Below are 16252 nucleotides of genomic sequence, written 5' to 3'. Positions count from 1 at the left end.
TATTTATTTATTTTAAAGAGGGAGAGAAAGAGAACATGAACAGGGGGTGAGGCAGAGGAAGAGCATCTCCAAGCAGATTCCCCAAGTGGGGAGCCTGAGATGGGGCTGGATCTCACCATCCATGAGATCATGACCTAGGCAGAAATCAAGAGTCAGAGGTTTAACCAAATGAGCCACCCAGGTGCCCCCTCCCCATTGTGAGTCAGTTTTTGTATGTTGTGTTAGGTAAAGTTTCCTTTTTATTCTTTTGTATGTAACTACCGAGTTGTTCTAACACCATTTGCTGTAGGCTTTGCTTTTCCCACTTCAACTCTACCTCTTGCCATAACCAGAAAGCTCCTTTTCCTGAAGTTCTTCAAAGTGTGGAATGCTCAGTCTCCCACCCCCAACATGACTCAGGGCTGGGCGGTAAGGTCGACTAGCACCTCATTCCACATTACTGTTTCTATACTGTGACTCCTCAACCCTCTTGTCAAAATCTATACTTCTTGAGGCTTACTCCATCTGAATCAATCCTAGTTGGTCTTATCTGCCTTCCTATCACTCCTTGCTCACTGAACGCCCTGCTACTTGGCATGGAAACTTTTCCTTGCTCCAAGACCTGATATTAACCCAGAGTGACATCCATATCCGTGGAGATACCTCTTCCAACACCTCTCCCTCCTCTTCAGCCTCTTTTCTGATGGCAACTTCTTGGACACTGTCACCTCTAAAAACCATTCCATGCCTAAAATCTTAAATTCAAGCAGCCATCCTGATAACAACCTCTAGTTCCTTTGCTCTCACTTTGTTACTCTCACTGCATCTACTCTTCCATCTGATTCTGATCTCCAATCCATTGACCACTGTCCCTTCTCCTTACCTATTCTGACTTAATTCTCTCTGGTGCCCAGTTTCCTGGGAATCTTTGCTTCTACTCTCCACTTGCCACCATCCTCAATTCCTTCTTCAATTTTGAATCCATCTGCCTGATCCACGAGGCACCCTTGCTGTTCCCCACTCCCACCTACCTTCTCAGTACCTTGTGCCCTCTACAGACCCCAGAGCAGGGGATGGGGGAAAATATTGTGCTAAACGAAAGAAGCCTGTCACAAAAGACCACATATTGTATGAGTCCTTTTATATGAAACATCCAGAACAGGAAAATATATAGGGATAGGAAATTGATTCATGGTTGCTTAGGCTGGAGGTGGGTGGATGAGTGAATAGGGGAGATGAGGGTGATATCAAAAAGGTACGGGGTTTCTTTTAGAGGTGATGAAAGTGCTCTATGGTTGCACATATCTGTAAATATACTAAAAACCATTGACTTTTAAATTTTCAAAGTCATTAAATTGTACTTATTTAAATTTACTGTATAATTTGGTGAACTGTGTTGTATGTGAAACATATCTCAATAAAGCAATTAAAAAAAAAGTCCTAGAAAGGGGAACCCTCCTACACTGTTGGTGGGAATGCAAGCTGGTGCAGCCACTCTGGAAAACAGCATGGAAGTTCCTCAAAATGTTGAAAATAGAACTGCCCTATGACCCAGCAATTGCACTACTGGGTATTTACCCTAAAGATACAAATGTAGTGATCTAAAGGGGCACGTGCACCCGAATGTTTATAGCAGCAATGTCCACAATAGCCAAACTATGGAAAGAACCTAGATGTCCATCCACAGATGAATGGATCAAGAAGATGTGGTATATATACACAATGGAATACTATGCAGCCATCAAAAGAAATGAAATCTTGCCTTTGCGACAACATGGATGGAACTAGAGCGTATCATGCTTAGCGAAATAAGTCAAGCAGAGAAAAGACAACTATCATATGATCTCCCTGATATGAGGAAGTGGTGATGCAACATGGGGGCTTAAGTGGGTAGGAGAAGAATCAATGAAACAAGATGAGATTGGGAGGGAGACAAACCATAAGTGACTCTTAATCTCACAAAGCAAACTGAGGGTTGCTGTGGGGAGGGAGATTGGGAGAAGGGGGCTGGGGTTATGGACATTGGGGAGGGTATGTGCTTTGATGAGTGCTGTGAAGTGTGTAAACCTGGTGATTCACAGACCTGTACCCCTGGGGATAAAAATATATGTTCATGGGGCACCTGGGTGGCTCAGTGGGTTAAGCCGCTGCCTTCGGCTCAGGTCATGATCTCAGGGTCCTGGGATCAAGTCCCGCATCGGGCTCTGCTCAGCAGGGAGCCTGCTTCCCCCTCTCTCTCTCTCTCTGCCTGCCTCTCCATCTACTTGTGATTTCTCTCTGTCAAATAAATACATAAAATCTTTAAAAAAATATATATATATGTTCATAAAAAATAAAAAATTAAAAAAAAAAAGTCCAGGTGACATCAGCAAAATTATGGGACTGGGAAGCTCCAAGCTCTCATTCTTTCATGGAAACTTCAAAATACATACATGTATACATACTCTAAAACAAAACCAACCAATCAACCAACCAACCAACCAACAAAACAAACACACAAAAAAACAGAGCTAGGAGCTTTGGTAAACTGTCAAAGATTGGGAGCAACCAAATAAATGCTCAATTGAGAAAAAGTTGCCTTCAGAATGATAAGAAATTGGCATTTTCACATGTCTTTGCCCCCACACCCTCCCCAACATGGTTCATTCTTGGTTTGGAGGATACGGAAGCCCAGTTACCAGTTTCCTCTCTCAAATCAGAGGCAGCAAAGCAGACCTAACTACAGTGTTATAATCTATCTACGGACTGCCTGAAGGACTGGTTTCTGTCTGGTCCAACTCAGGTCTCAGGGAGGTTAAGGTGTGGGTATTGTTTATGAAAGCTGCAGGAGGACTACAGACCTGCAGATATTTAGGGCAAGAAATTATGGGTGGAGACATATGAAAGATAATATGGTTCCAAAGAGAAGCTAGGGTGAGATTCTTGGGGGATATTAAGACATTTAAAAGAAGTTGTGTATATGGGGGAACTGAGAAAGTCACATTCAGATTCAGGCGAGACACATGCTCAGAAAAGACCAGGGAGGATCTTAAGTTCTCATCTGGGGCTGATCCCTGGGCCCAGAGCATGCCCAGCTAATTAATAAATGTCTTCTTTAGCCACAGTCAGTCTGCAAAGACTAGGAAAAGTGGTTGTTTCTCTCAAATACACAAATTTCAACAACAACAAAAATCACATAGAACAAGAAAATATAGCCATTCAAAGGAATAAAATAAGTCGATATAAACTATTCCTGAGGAAGCTCACACATAAGACCCATTAAAAACCTTAAAATAATTGTCTTAAATAAAAACAAGAACTAAAGGAAATCAAGAAAACAATATATGAACAAAATCAGAATATCAACAACGTATAAAAATGATGAAAAGGAACAAAATTAATTCTTGAGCTGAAAAACGAAAAAACTGAAATGATAAATTTACTAGAGGGGTTCAATAGCATATTTGAGCAAGGAGAAAAAAAGAATCCAAGAATTTGAAGATAGGAACACTGAAATTATTGATTCTAGGAGCAGGGGCAAAAAGAAAAAAGCATGAAGAAAAGTGAACTGAGCTTAAGAGATCCATAGGATACCATCAAGTAGACCATCAAGTAGACATGTATTATTAGTTCCAGAAGGAGAAAGAGAGAAGAGGGCAGAAAGATCATTTGAGAAAATAAGGGCCAAAACTTCCCACACTGGATGAAGCATATAAATCTGCAAATGCAAGAAGCTCAGGAAATGCCAAGTAGAATAAACACAAGGACATGCACACCAAGACACATAAAGTGTTGAAAGACCAAAAAAATGAATCTCGAAAGGAGCAAGAGAAAAGGGACTTGACAAGTACAAGATATGCTCCATAAGACTGACAGTTTATTTAACAGAAGAAAACTTGGATGCCTGAAGGCATTGGGATGATATACAGTTCACCTATAAACAACAGGGAGGTTAGGTACACTGACCCCCATAAAGTAAAAAATCTGTGTATAACTTTAGACTCTCCCAAAACTTGAGTACTAATAACCTATAGTCCTTACTGATAACATAAACAGTTGGCTAAGACATAATTTGTATGGTCTCTATATTACATACTGTATTCTCACAATAAAGTAAAATAGAGAAAAGAAAATGTCATTAAGAAAATCATAAGGAAGAGGGAAAAAAAATACACAAATAAGTGGGCCTGTACAGGTTAAACATATTGTTCAAGGGTCAACTCTATTTAAATTATTTAAAGAAAAAACTGTCAACCAAGAATTCTATATCCAGAAAAAACGGTCCTTCAAAAATCAGGGAGAATTAAGACATTTCTAAATAAACAGAAACTGAGGGGGTTCGTTGCCATTAGATATTCCCTGGAAGAAATGCTAATAAGAGTCTTTCAGGTTGAAATAAAAGGACAGTAGACAGTAACTTGATGTTAGGTAAAAATAGAAAGATCTCAGGTAGAGGTAAATATATGGGCAAACATAAAAGACAGTGTTATTTTATTTTTTCTTTGAAACTCCACTTTTTAAAAAATTGGATTTAAAAGTAATTATAACATTTTGCCAGTGTACAGATATATAAAGACATAATTTGTGACATCAGTTACATAAAATAGAAGAGTGTAGCTCTATAGGAATAGAGTTTTTACATGTGATTGAGATTAATTGGTATCAATTCAAATTAGATTGTAATAATTTCAGGATGTTTTATGTGGTGCTCATGATACCAACAAAATATACCTACATAATATATACAGAAAGAAGTATGAGGGGAATAAATACAAATTCTTCCAGAACATTAAAGTGGAGGGAACACTTCCTAGGTCATTTTGTGAGGCTAACATTATCCTGATACCAAAACCAGACAAAGACACTACAAGAAAGGAAAACTAAAGACCAATATTCTTTATGAATATTGATGTAAAATGCTAGCAAACTGCATTCAGAAGCATATTGACAGGACCGTACAACATGACCAAGTAAGATTTGTTCCTAGAATGTACGAATGAACAACATGAACATATGAACATCAACCAATATAATACACCACATTGACAGAATGAAGGAAAAAATCCACAATTGTCTCACTGGCGGCAGAAAAAGCATTTGACAAAATTCAACAAGTTTATTATATGTAATATAATATATACAATATAGTAATTCATGACCTTTTTAAAGATTTTATTTACTTATTTTTGTGAGAGAGAGAGAATGTGCATACGTGGGCAGGGAGGGGCAGAAGGAGAAGCAGACTCCCTGCTGTGGGAGCCCAAAGAGGGAAAGTGGGACTTGATCCCAGGTCCCTGAGATCATGACCCAAGTTATAGGCAGAACTTTAACCGACTGAGCCACCCAGGCGCCCAGTTTTTGTTTATTTGTTTGTTTGTTTGTTTGTTTTTTAAGATTTACTTGAGAGAGAGAGAGAGAGAGAAAACAAGCCGGTGGTGGACAGGAGCAGAGGGAGAGAGACTCCAAACAGACTCCACACTGAGCATGGAACCCAATGCTGAGCTTGATCTCATTACCCTGAGATCCCGATCTGAGCTGAAGCAAGAGTCAAATGCTTAAATGACTGCACCACCCAGGCAGTCAAAAATCAAAAAATCAAAGCCAAAACCAAAACCAAAACACTCAACAAACCAGGAAGAGAAGGAAATGTCTTCAATATGATAACAGCCATGTGTGGAATACCTGTAGCTAACATCATACACAATGGTGAAAGACAAAAACATTTTCCCAGAGATCAAGAGTAAGACAAATGATTACTCTGATTCTGATCAAGAGTAAGACAAATGATTACTCTGATTCTCAGAGCTGCCATGGCACAGATTGGGGGACTTAAGCAATAAAAACTTATTTCCTCACCATGAGGAGTGATTACTTAATGGTTACAGATTTTATGTTGAGGTAATAAATGTTCTGGAAATACATAGGGTAATAAATGTTCAACATTGTGAATGTAATCAGTGCCACTGTATTGTACTCTTAAAAAGAGTTAGAACAGGTTACACCTGAGTGGCTGCCTTTGGCTCAGGTCATGATCCTGGGATCCTGGGATCAAGTCCCGTGTCAGGCTCCTTGCTCAATGGGGAGTCTGCTTGTGCTCTCTCTCTTTCTCTCTGACAAATAAATAAAATCTTTAAAAAAGAGTTAAAAGGATAAATTTTATGTGTATTTTAGCACATACACACACCATAGACATCCAAGGAACTGGTGGTCTATAGAGCCCACTTTGGAAGCGCTGACCTAATCTATTCTCCTTACTGTATAGACCACTTGATCAGCCTCTGTAGCCTATTTTGAAAATACTCCCCATTGGTTGTGCTTTCTTCACCCTAAGGCCTTTGTACAAGCTGTTCCGTTTGCAAGGAGAGCCAATTATCTCCTGATCCATGACCCCTATGTCTAACTTTTGCTTATCCTTCAGATGTTATTTAAACATCAGTAAACCTTCCTTCAGCGAATCTTCTTTAATATCCTCTTATATCCACATATAGTCTCTGCAATACTTCCACCATGATAGTATATATCGGGCCATTTTTATTTGCCAATTACTTGTGCTTATCTATCACTAGAGAGTTACCTTCATGGGGGAAGAACCACATGTGTGCTGTGAATTGCTGTGTCTGGCACCTAGCACAGTGCCTGAGAAACAGCAGATGATCAATTACTATTTAAAGAAGGAAGGAAATAAAGGAAGGAGGAGTGGACATTGACCTCCTGAAGACCACATCTCCACCTCCACTAATTTAATTGGTGTCTCCCTTGGGTTCCAGGGGCAGTATTCGCTCATTCCCTCACGAGCTTTCACTGCTCTTTCTTCTTCTCCTCCTCCTCCTCCTCCTTCTCCTCCTCCTCCTTCTTCTTCTTCTTTTTAAGGATTTTATTTATTTACTCATCAGAGAGAGAGAGAGGGATAGCATGAGCGAGCACAGGCAGACAGAGCGGCAGGCAGAGGCAGAGGGAGAAGCAGGCTTCCCACCAAGCTAGGAGCCCGATGTGGGACTCGATCCCAGGACACTGGGATCATGACCTGAGCCGAAGGCAGCTGCCTAACCAACTGATCCACCCAGGCATCCCTGCTATCTTTCTTCTGTTTTAGTTTTCTGTGCACATATTTTATCCTGTGAGGGCCCCATTTGTTTCTGTGTCCCCCATAGTACCTTGAATATAGGAGACACTTAATAATTAAATGAGTACCCACATTCAAAAACAATAGTCTGACTTTTTGTTGTCCTTCATATGCAAAGAGTAGGAAAGGATTGCAAAGCCTCCCAAAATGCACCTGAGCCATCCTTTAGTTCTCAACTAAAAGATGTTGCTTCATTTCAAGTGACCGATTTGGAAACTGTCTTGGAATGTAAAACTATCAGAGTGTAGTTTCTTTCATTGTTATTTTAAGAAATGCTTGCTTTCCTTCTATCACGTTTTGAATTATAGATCTTTAAATTATCAAACAGAAGTTCAGGAACTGGTGGTGTTGACAGGGGGTGGGGTGTGGGGGCAGTGGTAGAGAGAGCTGCAGAGCTGAATTTTCTAGCAATAACATTTCCCAAGAGTGAGGAGACCAAGAAGAGTGTCTATGAGATAAGCCCAGCCATAGCCCCTGAGCCAACCACTCATCTTATCCAAGGGTTCTGCTAGACCTTCAGCTGGAAGCTGCGGGCTTGGCCCACTTCATTCCGAGGATACAAGGTCTTCTTTCTGGGAGTCCAGCTTATTGGTCTCAGCAACCAATTATTGACCTAATCAACTCACTGCCCCAGCCAGATGATGTATTTACTGACTCCCTTCATCCACAGAATGGAAAGGCCCAGATAAGCTATGAAACAGGGGTGTTTCCCAGGTTCATTGCTGCCCTGTCATCCTCAGAGGGTTGACTATTCTGTCTGTCCTCATGGAGGTGAGCATTGAATGTAGACCCATGAGAGCTGCACATTGCCCTCCCCCTCCACTCCTTTCATTCACAGATCTAATCTCTGGTTCTGTCCACAGGTCTACATATGGGAGGAAATAAGAATTCTTCCTTGGAGTGAGAAATCAGGGCCCCAACAAAGGAATGAAACTTCTTAAGTTTGTTGGAAGTAAGGCTGCTCTGAACTGAAATCAGTAATGGTAATCCCAGTCCAGGACTCCACTAGTGAAAAACGTGTCAAGGAACCCTTTCTAGGAAAGTTAGAGAGGTGAATGATGCTCAGACACAAGCTTGTAGAAATGCCATGAGTAATGGCCTCAAGTCAAATGAGGGTTAAAAAATCAGAAATATCCCCTAAGCACAAATTCTCTTAAATTCTCCAGGCGACGGTTCTTGTCCCTGAGAACTTCTCATTCCCTCTGTCTCTCTGTCTGGCTGTTGCTGAGGGAAAGCCCCTGCCTCCCACCAACCAGGGAGAAGAGCCCTTATCACTCACTTACCCAGAGCACTGTGGGAGCTGTTGGGTGGTGGCTGCAGGAAGGTGAGAAATCTTGGCAGTTTTCTGGGCTGGACAAGGTGGGGAGCAAGTTCCCTCCAGGGTGCCCCACAGTTTGGGCCCTTAAGGCAATCAGGGTGTGCCAGTGTTGAGAGTATGGGAGTTTTAAGGGAGGTTCCTGGAGTGCCAGGAGAGGAGGCAGCAGTTGGCCGTTGGGGAGGCAGTTGGAGAAAGTTCCAGGAAGTTCCAGGGAGGAGCTAAGATGCAGCATGGGTAAGAATAGGTAAAGAAGAATGGGTGGGTTTTCTGGCATTCCCTCTTCCAAGGATTCTAAGGCGAAGAGCAGAAATCACAGAGACGGTTCTCTTACCATTCTTCCTACCTTTCAAGATAGACTTTGAAACAGGGAGAAGAGGCACCAGGGATGCACAAACAGAAGGCTGTGGAAGAATGAAGAGAGAAACCATTGAGACCAGAGTCCCAGAAAGAGATAAACAGTGTAGAGCAAAACTCACATAGACACCAAGAGGAAAGAGGTAGGATTGGGAAGCTTACCTGGGGTGAAGCAAGAGCCCCTTTTCCAACGAGTGTGGCCTGGAGCCTGAGAAGAATGCAGAGGAGCAACATTTGTTCAAGCCCAGGATCTGCCAAGACTGGGGAGACTGTTTTCAGCAGCTGACATTCTACTAAAATGGGCAGTTGAAGTTCCTGTAACAGGTGATTGGGCCCTGGGCAAGTCCCTGGTTTTCTGGATTTGGATTTCCTGCTGTTTTAAATGATCACATCTGGGATTACAACCTTGATTTCCTTCTGGAAAATTCATCTCAGGAAATTCAAGGCGTCAGTGGAAATCTAGACATCCCAGATAAATTAAGTCAGAATCTCTGAGGGTAAGGTCTAGAGATCAGTTTTTTAAATTTATTTATTTATTATTTTTAACTAACTAACTAATTAATTAATTATATTTATGTGTTTATAGTAGGCTCCATGCGCTGTGTGGAGCTCAGTGTGGAGCCTGAGCTCGCAACCTTGAGATCAAGCCTGAGCTCGCAACCTGAGCTAAGATCAAGATTTAGATGCCCAACTGACTGAGCCACCCAGAAGCCCTGACATCAGTATTTTAAGTGTGCTTCTCATGGGATTCCAATGAGCAGCCAGGCCTGAGAATCACTGTTTTAAACGTAGATTGGGGACAGGCATTTGCCAGATGCTGAAGGTACAAACATGAACAAGGTTCAGACCCTGCTTCCAATGAGCCTACAGCTGAGCAATGGGCATAGGCATCAAAACAAACTAAAATGACAAAACTGCCCACAATGTGTGGAGGTCAGCGGTGGAAGCATCCCCGGGGCAAAGAGGAAAGTGTTTTAATTGTGTGTTTTATTTTATTTCATACATTTTATGATGGTTTGATGTCTTGAGGACCTTGCTGGCTGGGGAGAGATGCCCCCTGTCCTTCCAGGGCTAGCTGCTGCTTAGGATCATGAACAACTCACCTTGGAATGCTCCTTTCATATGCAAACCAACAACCTAGCGTCCATACCCCCAACAACCTTTTTATCCAGCCATCACCCACCAAACCTGTACCCCCTTGCCCTACACCACCCAGAGCATGCTGACTTTATTCCAACTAGCCCACCTTAAGCTGTTTCCCTGTTTCACCCCTTCCTTTCCATGGAAAACACAATAAATGCTCTGGGATGGGCATTTCCCTCAACCCTCTGCATCCCACTGCCTCCTGATTGACTTCAGTGCTTTCCTAGGAGGTATATGGTATACCCATTTCTCTGGGAAATGTTAAGTAATAAATTCTTTCAATGACATTGACCTTTCTGTGTCATCACTCGGTCCCCTGTGTAAAGTAAAATCCCACGGTGCGATCAAGACAGAAGCCATCTTATAGGAGTGACAACCAGGGAAGTCTTTGAAAGATAAACAGGAGAAGAGCATCCCACAGGCAAAGGCACGGAGGTGTGGAAGGACCCCAGTCATTGGTAGACTAGAGCAGGATGGAATTGCTGGAGCTCTGAGCACAAGTGACCAAACGGTATGGGGTTGGGGAGAGCATGCAGGTGGGGAAAACAGGGCATGCTTGGGGTGGGGGGTTCTTTTGCTTAAAGAAGATGTGATTTCTACACTTACCTGCTCTCCAACAGGCCCCATTAACTAACCCATTTCTCATTTTAGGCTTCTGTGAGATTAACAAGGCCATGGTAGAGACCCTACACACTGGCATCAACATTTCTGGCCCAAAGAGCCTATGGGAGGAGAGAACAGACTGCAGAGCAAGGCGGAAGTGGCGCCTCTTCCTGAGGCAGAGCGTGGGCATTGGGCCTGAAGTGTGGACCTACCATCTTGGTCAAGCTTCTTACCCTCTCAGCCTTTTTCATTAGAGTGGACACAATAATACACTTGTCATGGTTGTCACACAGATGAGGGGGAAGGAGAAGCACAGTTCTTGACTCTTAGTATACTTATTTCTATCTTTCCCCCTTCAATTAGGAAACATTGTAAATCTGATGAGAACAAACAGAAACACGTTTCATCAAAACTGCAAGATGGCAGCTGGTGAGAGGCCAGTCAGTAACATTTCAGTAAGAGTGTCTCTTCCAGAAATCCCCGTAAGGCAGTCCTTCTAGGTCCACAGAAGGGCCACAAGATCTGTTGGCTTAGCCAGGGTCAGCCTCCTTCATCTTGCTGTTCTAAACTGAGGCTTTGGAACTTTCTTGGTTCCACATCCCAGGAAAGCTTTAAGAAGAAGCTGCAGGGCAAACAGATGTTGTAAAATGTCACATGAGTTCAGATGTCCCCGCTTTCTCCTGCACCACTCGGCAGAAAGGCAGAACTGGACATGGATGGTCTTTTTCACCTCTGCCTGCAACCTCGGATGCCTTGGGTCACCGCACCCATTCTGATGACATTGAGCGCCAACTGTACCAAGCAGGGTATGAGCTTATAACCAGCACTATCTCATTTAATCCTCCCCATAGCCCTACAAGGTGGGCTCTATTATTCCCACTTTACAGCTGGAGCTTGGTGTCACGTAGGAAGTGGAAGAGCCGGATCCCAGCCCAAACCCGTCTGAGTCCAAATTCCATGTTCTTATTATCCTCACTAGGATGTCCTGGGCTATTTACATCTCCCAATGTCAGTCCAAAGGCCTGTTAACGCAAAAGTCCCGGCACTGCAACAAGCTCTTCTCTCTTCTCAGTTCACCCAAACTGTAGCGGTCACAGGAACTTTTGGACCCTCTGTCTTTGACACTTTGCTCAATGTGTCCTCCCATTTACTAAGCCATTCAGTGGATAGATCTTCATGGGGTCCTGAGGTTAGATCATCTTTGCCTCTCTACTGGCCTGCAGTTAGGGGGGATAAATGGGTCTACACTGGGTTTGGAGATTATTTTATTAGGTCCCTGTGGGACATCCACTGGGCCCAACCGTGTACAAAAAAGTGTTTGAGCTCTGGGGATTTCTGCTAGGAGAGATACAACACAATGTTGGTCCCCACAATTTAATGGGAAAAACAGGTATTTACTTGACCAACAGTGAAACCAGCCAGTGATAAGAGCTATAAGAAAATAGTCCAAACAGTAAGGACACTGAGAAGAAATAAGACCAGGACTGAGGAAGAGTGCACAGTGGAGAGGGTAATTCAATGAATCCCCAGGGCTGCTTACTTAGCTCATCCTTTTTTTCTTTGACGGGGACTGGAATTCATGCCTCATGTCCTTCTAGCCTGCCTGAGCCCCAGCCGCTGACATCTGATCGTTTCCCTGTGGAGTCTCGTCAGATCAGCCTCCCTACAGGCCTCACACCTGCCCCTGGCTCAGCACTCATGGCCAGGGCCTCCAAGGCATCTCTCCAGCAAGCCTTGCACCCATCCATCACTTCCGAGCGGCTGCTTGGTTGGAGGGCTGAATGCTGTAGCCCAGCCCTGCGGAGGAGTGAAGGCAGCCAAGTCGTTAAATCCCAAACCACTGAGTGCAAGTGAGTTCAGGGAGCTTCCAGAGGCCTGGCCTGCATGTCAGCGTTTGCAGACATCAGCCAAGGAATAAGGAGCAGGCCTGGGATAAGGCCAGGTTCTAGCTCTTTGCTGGGAATGTCATTTGAGGCCTCAGGGGGAAAAAATCAGGGGGTGGCCCTCCTGGGCCTTCTTACCTTCCTCTTCTCCTGGGTCTTGTCCATGATGCTTATCTGGGGAGGGGGCTTTGTAAGGAAAAGATCAAGGTGGATCTTTTGGGAACTCAGGCGAACTGTCCCATTTCATAGGTGGCACCTCTGTGTGTGATTATTTCCCAAAGCAAGCCCATGTGGATTCAGGTAGAAGGGTTAGGGGAAGACTTGTCCTCCATGGCTCCATAGGAGAAATAAATCAGGCAAGCCAGATGCAGGTTTCTAGCCTATGGCCCCCAGGGATGGGATGACCAGGCCCCTACTGGGCCACCGGAAAACCACAGGGACCTATAAGCAAAATGCTTAGATAGGACCCACGATGCCCTACCAGGGACACTGTAGAAGGGATTCCATTCTCAACACAAGGATGGATTTGGATCAGTGGTTTTTAACCTGTGTTTTTTGGAGGTCTTCAGGAAATTTGGGGAATTGGAGGGGTGGTAGGGAGCTCCAACCAGGATTATTGGTCTATTTCCTACATTAGGACTCTACTTAGGGTATATATATATCTCTCTCTATTAATAGATAGATAATATTTCCTATTTCTAATATATATAGATACGGATATATATTTTCTACATTAAGACTCTGCTTAAGATAGAGAGATGATAGATAGATAGATAGATGATAGATATCATAAGAACATATGAATGTATCTTTACCTATAGATCTAAAGATACGTAGATATTCTATCATATTGTATACCTCATGGAGATCTCATGGAGGGCCTATGGGGTAAACTCCACCTTTGGAGTTAGGTGATTAGTTTCAAGTAGATCAAACAGACTTTATTTATTTATTTATTTATTGCATTTCAGCACTGAGGGCCACCCTTTGTAGGCACTCTGAACATTTGTTGAAGAATCAGGGGACACACGGAAGCTTCTGGAAAGCTCATGTCTTTTGCTCTGCTAAGTCAGGGGCCCTCATTTCCAGATACTCAGTGTTGATTATACCACCGTTATGATATTGGAAAGTTTCCTTGCACTACAGAGGATCCATTTCCGAGAATGTGTCCTGTTTGGTTTTCCTCTGGCCCGCCAGATCACTCTCACATGCACAAGTCTGCCTCTGTACGCGCACGGCTGTGATCCTGAGAAAAGCTTTAAACACTTGTGAGTTGGAGCCCACTGTAACTGCTTATGCTCACATGGGAAGAGCTTACATAAGTGAATAATTGCTACCTAGTAATCGTTTCCCTTTGGGTTTGTTTAAAGCCATATGTCCTTGGTATATGACTGCTAAGGGATAAATTTTTTAAAAAGATCTTCCTTATTTATTTGAGAGAAAGACAGAGCAAAAGCAGGGCAGAGGGAGAGAGGGAAGCAGACTCCTCTGCTGAACAGGGTGCCCAACGTGGGGCTCGATTCTAGGACCCCGGGATTATGACCTGTGCCAAAGGCAGATGCTTAACCGACTGAGCCATACAGGTTTCCCAGGATAAATTCCAAATTAGGTAAAATTATCACTTTCAAGCAGACATAAAGTACACACATCTTACAGTGTTATTGAACTCATCGTTAATGAGGGAACTGGTAAGATCTTACAACCAGAATGGACAGACATATTGATGGATCAGGAATGTTGGCATGAATATGCAAATGGCAGCAAAACTTGCTTCTTCCATGATAGAAGGAAGTCAGTTGAACCTTCATCACACTGAACTGCTTTATCCATCTAGAGACAAGAATTATTCTGCATTGTTTGTAGTTATCTACAATTTATGGAGTTGTAAAATAGCGCAGGTCAATGAAAGAGGCAGAACCACAGAAAGCCTAGAAGAGTGTGCTGCAAACAATTTTCCATTACAGACACTCAGTCATCTCATTAGCTTACACAAAGTTCTTTATATGACAGAAGTGACGTTTGATGTCCATGGAGAAAGGACAAGCTATACAATAAATGGTGACAGGGCAACTGAATTTCCATGTGTCAAAAGAAAATGAGACATGACACCATACTTTACACAGAACAAATTTTAGGGAGATTAAAAAAAAAGAAATATTAAAATAGAAATTTTTAAGCCTTTGGAAGACTATATAAGAGAGTAACTTTATGACCTTAGGTGGGGAAGGAAATATGATAGAAGAGACCTGAATTATAGGAAAAAATGGATAGATTGACCACATTTTAAAGAAAAAACCCTTTTTTTCATCAGGAGACCCCAGATATATAAAATCTTGTGTTGCATATAACCAATAAAGGCCCAGCATGCAAAATTCATGAAGAGGTCTTACAAATCAAATCAGAAAAAGACCAGTAAGCCAGCAGAAATGGGTGGAGGCAGGCCCTACCAGAGAAAGAGACTGTGAATACAAATTTCTTGGGAGTTGTACTTTGACTGCCTCTCCAATGCCCTTCAGATGCGCACAAGCACCTCAAACCGTTCAAAGGAGCCCAGAGAGATGGCACCACCTGGAGATTTACTCCAAACCATCTGTATCCCACTCCAGCTCCTTGCCCAGATTCCTCAGGCACCAGACTGGTTAGAGATGTTAACAGTTACAGTTACTCTGAAGATTCTCACAGCGAAGGCCAATTCTGTTCCCATTATGGAAACCAGGACCTCGTTCATTCATTCATTCATTCATTCAACAAATCTTGGAGTGCCTATTTGTGTCAGGAACTGAGGATATGAAGGGATGACTCCTCCTGGAGCTTTGTCCTCCGTGGCTGATGAAGGAGTCAAGCCCTACTCACCAATCAGGGTGCCCTCCCAGATGGAGAAAAATACCAAGGAAAGGAAAACTTAGAAGTTACAAAAAGAACATAGAGACTCTTCTGTACACCTTGCCCCCAGCTTCCCCTAATGTTGACTAATATCTTGTGTGGCCAAAGAACAATGATCAAAATGAAGAAATCCACCTTACTACTATACTACTCATTAAACTATAGAATTTATTTGGATTTCAAGAATTTTTCCACTAACGCCCCTTTTCTCTTCCAGGATCCACTCCAGGGTCCCACACTGTATTTAGCTGTCATGTCTCCTTAGTTAGGACCGGTCTCTTATAGCTCTTCTGTGCTATAGACTAAATATTGGTCTCTCCCCAAAATCCATGTGTTGAAGCTTAATCTCCAATGTATTTGGAGCTGGCGCTTTTGGGAGATGCTTAGGCCCGGGGGATGGAACTCTTTAAATGAGATTAGTGTCCTGGGGAGAGGTCCTGGGAGAGCTTTCTCACCCCTCCACCACGTGAACAACAGAGAGATGGGGTCCATTATGAACCAGAAAGCGGCTCCCACCAGACACCCAATCTGCTGGCAACTTGATCCCAGGCTTCCCTGCCTGAGGGACTGCGAGAAATACAGGTCTGCTGTTTATAAGCAAGCTTGTTTGTAAGCTTCGGTATTCTGTTAGAGCAGCTGCAAAGAACTGAGACGCGCATTCTTTCCTGGTCTTTCATGACTTTGACATTTTTGAAGCATACTAGTCAGAAACTTTGGAGAGTGCTCTCTAGTTGTTCCAGAGTGCTCTCTCGTTGCTCAGTAGAGATCACATATTCTTGGGAAGGAGACCCCGGAGGTGGCCTGCTCTTCCCAGGGCATCATGTTGCTGATCTATTACTGGGGATACTGTAATTACTCTTTGTAATTCCTCTTTCCCTCTTTGTAATTTTCCTCTTTGTAATTCCTAAATGTTTGGGGGGAAGTACTCTGAGATGATGCAAATACACTGCATGGGCTTTAGTTTTGCTGTGGCTTGTTTTTTTTAAA

General features: G+C 43.0%; 1 protein-coding gene across 3 annotated transcripts in view; it reads right to left on the bottom strand.

Annotated features, from left to right (window-relative positions):
* The window catches only part of PEBP4 (phosphatidylethanolamine binding protein 4), a 235385-nt gene that overhangs the window by 201549 nt on the left and 17584 nt on the right, over positions 1 to 16252 (bottom strand). For 2 of the 3 annotated variants that reach the window (XM_082729267.1, XM_082729268.1), the window contains exon 1: positions 8365 to 8646. The exons of the other annotated variant lie outside the window; for it this stretch is intronic. In XM_082729267.1, coding sequence (XP_082585393.1) covers positions 8365 to 8631 — 267 coding nt within the window. In that variant the 5' untranslated portion in view covers positions 8632 to 8646. Of the gene's footprint in view, positions 1 to 8364; positions 8647 to 16252 lie in introns of those variants that run through there. 3 annotated transcript variants of the gene reach the window in all.

Source organism: Mustela nivalis (genome assembly GCF_964662115.1).
Source record: "Mustela nivalis genome assembly, chromosome: 4".
NCBI classification, from domain to species: Eukaryota; Metazoa; Chordata; class Mammalia; order Carnivora; family Mustelidae; genus Mustela; species Mustela nivalis.
The sequence above is the reverse complement of the archived record's forward strand: the minus strand, read 5'-3'. Positions and strand labels throughout refer to the sequence as shown.